Raw genomic sequence first — 8,337 nt, 5'->3', positions numbered from 1 at the left:
CTTGTACAATTGGTCAAGTACATGAGACTTCCGATCACACGTGCACACTCGTTTTGTGAAACCGCTTCACCTGAATTCTTTGTCAAGTGCATTTGGGGATCTAACGGAGTTTTTGCCGTACTATTAGAGTAATTTTTAAATCTCTCTAATATTGTTTGAGCATAATGAGATTGGGTTAAGATAATTCCGTTTGAATTTCTTGTGACTTTAACCCCGAGAATTACATCTGCTAATCTCAAGTCCTTCATCTCAAATGTCCCTTTGAGCATGTTCTTTGTTTGATTGGTAATGTCTTTATTGCTTCCAATAATGAGCATATCATCTACATATAGACATAGCAAAACATACGCATTTTTGGTAGTTTTGTAGTATATACATTTTTCACATTCATTTATTTTGAAACCATTTGACATCATTGTATTGTCAAATTTTTCGTGCCATTGTTTAGGAGCTTGTTTAAGCCCAAAAAGTGACTTTACAAGTCGACATACTTTGTCTTCCTCTCCAGGAATGACAAAACCTTCAGGTTGTTTCATGTAAATTTCCTCTTCTAAATAACCATTTAGAAAAGCAGTTTTTACATTCATTTGATGGATTTCTAAGTCTCTTAAGGCTGCGATTGCTATCATCAATCTTATTGATGTTATTCTCGTCACTGGAGAATATGTATCAAAATAGTCAAGGTCTTCCTTTTGTCGGAAACCTTGAACAACAAGCCTAGACTTGTATTTACCACCAGGTTTTCGTGTCATTATCCATTTATTCCCTAATGCTTTGCAGCCAGGTGGTAAATCCGTTATGTAAAAAGTATAATTTTGCATGATCAAATCAAATTCACTCCTAACAGCTTCGTTCCAAAATGGAGCTTCTGGTGAAGCCATGGCTTCTGCCAAAGTTTTTGGAACATTTTCTACTAAAAATGCCATTAGGAAATCTTCTCCAAAAGATTTTTCCTTTCGAGCTCTTTTTCTCATTCGAGGTTCATCTTTTTCTTCATTTTTTGAAATATCATTTATAGAAATCTCGACGTTTGTCTCAGTTTCTGAGTTTTTGTCATTGTCTCTTTCTTCTCGAGTTCGTTTTGAACCTTATTTTTCCTTATATGAAAAAATATTTTCGAAGAAAGATGCATTTCTTGATTCCATGTTTGTATTTTCATGAATGTCTGATATTTCAGATTTATGTACCAGAAATCGATAAGCATTACTGTTATGTGCATATCCGATGAAGATGCAATCCACTGTTTTAAGCTGATTTTCGACCTCGAGTTTAAATTCTATAAATTTTTCTAAGGTTTCGTCTTTGCTATGTAATAAATATACATAGCAATATTTTGTGCAGTCATCTATGAAGGTCACAAAGTACTTTTTCCCACCTCTAGTTTGTATGTATTTTAAATCCCATAAATCGGTGTGAATTAAATCTAGAGGTTTATTAGTTCTTTCAACACGAGGTGATGGCGTTTTTGTGAGCTTAGCCTGTACGCATACTTCACATTTTTGTTTACTTGTTTTGCATTTATGAATTAGATTTAAATTCATAAATCTTTGTATAGATTTGTAGTTTACATGGCCTAATCTTTCATGCCATATATTAAAAGACTCAACCAAATAAGCAACTGACTCTTTCTTATTCATTGAAACTTTTAGAGCTACAACTTTCGAAGGGACTATCATTACATTCAACTTGACAAGTCCACCCTTAACATACCCTCTTCCCAAATACATCCCATTCTTTCTAATCACGAGCTTGTCCGCCTCAAAACTTGTGGTGAATCCATTCTTGCTGAGCAAGGTTCCTGAGACCAGGTTCTTCCTCATGTCAGGCACATGCTTCACATTCGTCAGAGTGACCTCACGTCCAGATGTCATCTTCAAAATCACATTGCCGCGTCTTTCAATCTTGGAGACTGCAGTGTTTCCCATCCTGAGCTTCTCCTGAGTCTCGCTTTTCTGATAGGTGCTAAACATCGTCCTATTGGTGCAAATGTGGGTGGTTACACCCGTGTCATACCACCATTCCTTGGGGTTGTTGCTTTCAACCATGTTGGCTTCAGTCACCACAGCAACGAGATCCTCCTCAGTGAGATTTGCCTGAGCCTTCTCATCCTTGATCTTTTTGCGACACTCATCAGTCCTGTGCCCCACTTTGTGGCAGTAGTGACATTTCCCCTTGAACTTCTCCACATTCACATTGATCTCAATACCTTTGTTCTTGAAGTTTCTTCCAGAAGCCTTCAAGGCTGCAGCAGTTTTGGAAGGCTTGGCAGGAGAATTAGCGTGTGCCTTTCCTTTGCCTTTGTGCTCAGCCATGTTGACAATGTGCTCCTTAGCAGTGACCTTGTCAGCAGTTCGGTTTCTGGATTCCATCTGAAGCCTCATGATGAGCTCCTCGAGCCCCATCTTCTTCTTCTTGTGCTTCAAGTAGTTCTTGAAATCCGCATAGCTTGGAGGAAGCTTTTCAATGAAGCTGAGAGTTGTGAATGTCTCGCAGATGGATATTTCTTCAACAGCGATTTCATGGCAAATGAGCTGAAGCGCTTCCACCTGATCCATGATGGGTTTTGAATCCACCATTTTGAAGTTGTGGAATTTTGAGACCACATACTTCTGGCAGCCAGCGTCCTCACCTCTGTACTTCTTGTCCAGTGATCCCCATAGCTCTTTCGCCGTGGGGATCTCACAGTAGACACGGTACAATGGGTCAATGAGACGACCAAAAATGTAACCTTTGCAGATGAAGTCGGAATGCACCCATATGTCAACAGTTGCGAGACTGTGAACATCATCAATCCCGTAAGGCATAAGGGGCTTGTCCTCCTGGATGAACTTGTCCAGCTTCATCGTTGTCAGGAAGAACATCATCTTCTTCTGCCACGTTTTGAAGCCTTTGCCATCAAACTTGCTTGGCATCAGTCCTTGAGTGAACACACTAGGGACAGCCGGAGGAGTTTGAACTGCCACCGGACCACTTGCAGTTGCTGAAACTGAAACCGTCTGATAAAGACCAGCACCGAATAGACTCCGGCGAGCGGTTTCATCAGCAGCATTTCCCGCAGGGAGGATAGTGCTTGTTGTTGCTGCAGCGGTTGACACTGTGATGTTTCCAAAGGTTGTCACAGTTGCATCAGTGACTGCAACGTTGAGTGGAGTTGTTGTGACATCAATGGGGGTGTTGTTATCGTTCGTCATTTTTTCTGTAGAGAAAACATGAAGACGGATTAGTACTCCAATCAACAAATAACATATTATTTTTAAGCAAAAAATAATAGTCTAAAATCGATTTTCATTTTTGGTGTTTGAACCAAATCATATCGATATAAGTCTCGAGAAAAACGTTTTGCAAACTCGCTTAAAAGAGTTCGCAGAAATCGTTTTGTATAGACTTAGAATGTTTCACAAACTCGCTTAAGAAAGCGGTTATAGAAACGATTCATGTAAATAACATGTTGATAATGTATAAAAAACGTTTCGCGATAATGCTAGAAAGCAATCCGCAAAGCGGTATGAAACAAATAAAAAAACGTTTCGCGGAAGGGCTATAAAGCAAATCGCAAACTCGTTTTCAAAAGAACAAAGAAATGTTTCGCGGAAGTGCTAGAAAGCAAATCAGAAACCCGGTTATAAGATAAGAACAAACATTTCGCGGAAGTGCTAGAAAGCAAATCGCAAACACGGTTCCAAAACCCGTTTTTATTAATCGTTTTTTCAACCCGATTAGAGCTTTAAACGTAAAGCGATTTTGAGTTAAGATTGTAGACGCCGGTAAACCGAAATGACATAAACAATAAAATATAAGCGATGTTAAGGAAAATAGACGAATGTAAGAACGAAGACAAGAACGATAAGAAATTATATTCGTAAACAGACATGGAGTCGAGATATGATATCTTTCCTTAACTCAAAATATTCGCTCCGTTAGTGAGACGGGACTGTACGAATATAGAGTCCCAGGATACAACCATGGCAGATGAATCACGCCTCACTCGTGATCACCATATCGAACTATAAAATCTACAAAACACTCTCGTATTTATGACTTACGGTAAGGGATTTTTGCTGTTGGTTTCGATGTGAAAAAAGTTCAACAATGAAGGAAGAGGAGAGACGATATTTAAAGAGACGGAGAAGACCCACTTCCCGCAACAGCTGCTGCACGTGGGCGAGAATCTCGAGGAAATCGAGGAAAGTTGAGTTCTGAAACTTCTTCCTCAAGACTCTCTCTTATCTCGTTTAAAACTTTTGAGAGGATAAAATGCATGACGTTTTTATTTTCTAAACAAACTACTTGTCTTTTTAAATAAAAATGCATATCGTTTTTTTCGAATTAAATGGCAAAACGTTGAGATTAACTTGGTCCAAAAAAAATATTCTTATTGAGCCGGAGGCCCTCCACTAAGACCCAAGACCCAAGACGAGCCGCCCGGACGGCGGCGGCGGCGCGCACGTGGGGAGCCGTCTCTTCCTCTAATCCGTTTGAAACAAGGTAAGTGTAATAGCTTATCTATACAACTCATCCTCAGCTCTTGTAAGCGACGTGGGATGTTTCCTAATCCTTCATTAACTTATGCCATTAGGCTTTCATTACATTGGCCCATTGGCCCATTTCTTTTCACACTTTAATTAAACCCATTTGGTTTAAATTGATCCAACACTCTCGAGTATGACATCTACAAGCTTTTTCAGTCTATATCTGTCACAAGGCTAATAACCTCTTCTTTCCGTAACCTTGAGACTAGCGCCAGTGCAGGTCCAAGCATCCCTTCAATGAGAAGGGCCACGAGGACTACCCCTCAGTCACCTAGAGTTTTTGAAGCTGCGTCTCCGAGAGTCTCTGAAGCAGACAGGATCAAGAGTTTGTATAACCAAGTTTCCAATAACAGGTCTGTGGACAAGGGTAAAGGAAGCTTGGTTCAGAGATCTTTGATGCCTGTAAACGATGTCGATAAAGAAAGCACTTCTAGGAGTGTACCCCAGCCTCCTAACCCCATTCATGAGCCATCTCAAGCTGGAACCAGATTGGGATCACACAGAGTGAGAGATCAAATACTGGAGGTAGAGTTAGATGAAAACGTTGCATCTACTTCTGCTCTAGCGTTTGTTGTAGATGATGTGAAAGAAGTAGACAAACATGTTACCTCACCACCTTCTGATTTTAGCAAGAGAGACAATGCAACGGAGCTTGAGAAGAAAATTCTCTCATCCACTCTGGATTTGGAGCAGAAAGAGACGTTGAATAACAACACAGCTACCTCAGGAACAGAGAAGAGCAAAAAGGTAGCAAGATCGATTCCACGTCCCAGACAGAAGCCTAAAAAGAAGATTCTGCTAAAGAAGAAGCTAAAGATTGGCATCGTTTCTGTAGCTAAAAAAGATGAAGAAACTGATGTTTCATTAGATTCTAGTGCAACTAAACTCCTCTGCCAAAGATGTCACTGTTCCTTGAAGAGCACCAGCATAGATAACCATGAGATTTGCACAGACAGTTTGAGCTCCATTTTGAATAATGTTGGTAAAGAAGCTCATCAAGTAGCCAGTGAGAACTCCTCTAGTTCTTGTAATGTTAGCCAACACTCTGAAGCTGAGATTGTCGTCATGAAACAAAATGTTTCCTCGAGCAATGACAGTGGTAACAAATTCGGCTTCTCCTTGAGCTCAAAAGACATTCTTGGGGATGATTACAGCAGGAGCACAAGCATGAGCGAGGAGAGCAATCTTACCAGGTTTAGCTGCGGTAACAAGCCTCACATGTCCATGGACGTGAGGAAGCGGTTAAACACGCCAAGTTGCAATACGGCTCTTTGGGGTTAAGACACTTTAACCTCTTGAAGAAACTCGGTTGTGAAGATATAGGAACAGTCTATCTCGCTGAGCTGATTGGTACCAACTGTTTGTTTGCCATAAAGGTCATGGACAACGAGTTCTTGGCGAGAAGGAAGAAGAGTCCAAGGGCACAAGCGGAACGGGACATACTTAAAATGTTGGACCATCCTTTTCTTCCTACGTTGTACGCTCAGTTTACTTCGGATCATTTGTCTTGTCTGGTCATGGAGTATTGTCCTGGAAGAGATCTTCATGTCCTCAGACAGAAGCAGCTAGGCCGGTGTTTCCCTGAACCTGCAGCAAGGTAATGATCATTCATAGTAGGCCTGCGGTTTCGGTTTAATTCGGTTTGGATATTTTTGGTCTCGGGTCATTAGGTTCGGCCACAATCCCACTGAAGTAAACCAAAACAAATTGGTTTGGTTCATATTTTTCTGAAAATAACCAATTTTTGAATTTCGCCAAAGTAAACCAAAAGAATTGGTTTGGTTAATTTTGGTTTTATATTTTCCCGAAAATAACCAATTTTGGACTTTGGTTAGATTTCGGTATAATTTTTTAAGAAACTCGGATAGTTCCGGTTAAATTTGGATATTTTCGGTTGATTCGGTTATTTTGGTTAGTTTAGTTAATTCGGTTAAGTAATTTTCGTTTTTCCGTTTCTTTTTTTAGAAAAAATCCAAACTCACCAGAAACCGAACCGAGAAACCAAAATATTTTGAAAGCTTTCCAAACTAAATCAAACTCAAAACTGTAACCAAACCGAAAACTGAAAATTTGGGTTTGGCTGGGACAAAATCCGCAGGGCTAATTTAATAGTTACTAAAAGTGATGATAAAAAATTGTTTTCAGGTTCTATGTTGCGGAGATTCTACTTGCACTGGAGTACTTACGCATGCTTGGTATTATATACCGAGACCTGAAGCCAGAAAACATTCTAGTCCGTGAAGATGGACACATTATGCTTACAGATTTCGACCTCTCACTTCGATGCGCAGTGAACCCAACTCTTCTCAGATCAACTTCACCTTCCGGGAACGATCCCGCAAGAACTTCAGGTCCATACAACACATCCAGCTGCATACAACACTACAATAAATATGAATATTGGTAGCAGTTCACGGTAGCACAAATTCACCAACTGCTACTAAAAAGGTCAAAAGTCGGATTGCAATTCTATCGTAGCATTAAATCAACGCTATGCAGAATTCTCACTAAGCGGGAAGTCACATAAAGCTTTATTCTGACATACTTTAAAGGTGTTGTATTACACTTTGACATACTTCAAGCTGGAGGTATACTTTGTGCAGGAAAAGGTGGAGTAAAATGTCTATTATAACCTTCATTTAATTTCGTTCATGTGGTCAGAGAAAGTGTGGTCATGAAACCGATTTCAAATTGTGGACTATCCATAACTACCTCCTTAACCACCACTGAGGTATCTTTCTTTTGTACCACCATACCACCTCCTTCACCACTACCACTTCCATAACTATCCCGCTATAAACTCCACCTCCGCCATAAGCTTCTCCATCACCACTTCCTCTACTGCCACCAGAGGGTAAAACTGTTAATCTTTCCCCGCCTCTGGTTCCTCTTCCTTCAGCCTTCGTAAAAACCAACACCATAAAACCTTCAACCGCCTCCATGACCGCTAACCACTTCTTTCGCAACCACAACTTTCATATCCACATCTGCAAGCTCCACTGACGCCATTAGCTCCTCCTCCTCTGCCATAAGCTCCTCCATTACCTGCCTACGTAAGCACTACCACGATAAGACCCTCCACCGGCTCCATCACTGCTAACCACTTCTTTCGCAACCACAACTTTTATATCCACATCTGCAAGCTCCACTGACGCCATTAGCTCCTCCTCCTATGCCATAAGCTCCTCCATTACCTGCCTACGTAAGCACTACCACGATAAGACCCTCCACCGGCTCCATGACTGCTAACCACTTCTTTCACCACCACAATTTTCATATCCAATTACACAAGTTCCACTTAAACCATTAGTTCCTCCACCGTCACCTCCTCCATACCTTCCAACTTTTGATCCACATCCACGGCTCCACGTCCAGCTCTTCCTCCTTCACCACCACATAAGACCCGACCTCTACCGTTGCCAACCATGTCTCCACCTTTTCTTCTCCACTAGCATCTCCACCTCCAGCTTTTCCTCTTCCATTAACGGCCCTTATTATATTGTGTAAAACGTCGGCTATGAAAATTGTAATCATCGGAGAAGAGAGTAGATGCAGATTAAAATTTGATGAGTCAATGGAAAAATAGATTTTAGGTTATAAGGGCTGTTGATATGCCTTGAATCTGGATGTTACATCACGTACATCATACCGACTCGGTTGCATCAAGAGCGTTGCATCAAGTTATTATGGATGTTACATCTGATCGTGGGCTTTAAGCCCATGAGTCCGTTTAGTCTAGGGTTTTAGATGCGAGATGTTACTATATATATATCTTGTATTCGAAGTAACCCTAAACTTGCACTTTGTA

The 8,337-nt window shown here is 40.7% G+C and overlaps 1 protein-coding gene across 1 annotated transcript; it reads left to right on the top strand.

Moving 5' to 3' along the window:
• The first annotated feature begins 4,766 nt into the window (after positions 1-4,766).
• On the top strand, positions 4,767-6,130 carry LOC111205323 (serine/threonine-protein kinase KIPK1-like). The gene is made up of 2 exons (XM_048755851.1): positions 4,767-5,805; positions 5,847-6,130. The coding sequence occupies exons 1-2, from the start codon at positions 4,767-4,769 to the stop codon at positions 6,128-6,130; spliced, it is 1,323 nt and encodes a 440-aa protein (XP_048611808.1).
• The last annotated feature ends 2,207 nt before the right edge of the window (positions 6,131-8,337 follow it).

The sequence above is a fragment of the Brassica napus genome, chromosome C4 (genome assembly GCF_020379485.1).
Source record: "Brassica napus cultivar Da-Ae chromosome C4, Da-Ae, whole genome shotgun sequence".
NCBI lineage: Eukaryota > Viridiplantae > Streptophyta > Magnoliopsida > Brassicales > Brassicaceae > Brassica > Brassica napus.
The sequence above is the reverse complement of the archived record's forward strand: the minus strand, read 5'-3'. Positions and strand labels throughout refer to the sequence as shown.

Bases quoted from the DNA above. Each gene is read 5' to 3' on its own strand.
- LOC111205323 (XM_048755851.1), top strand. From the start codon at position 4,767: ATGAGAAGGGCCACGAGGACTACCCCTCAGTCACCTAGAGTTTTTGAA. The intron at 5,806-5,846 runs GTTAAGACACTT...TCGGTTGTGAAG, and splicing joins TTGCAATACGGCTCTTTGGG to ATATAGGAACAGTCTATCTC.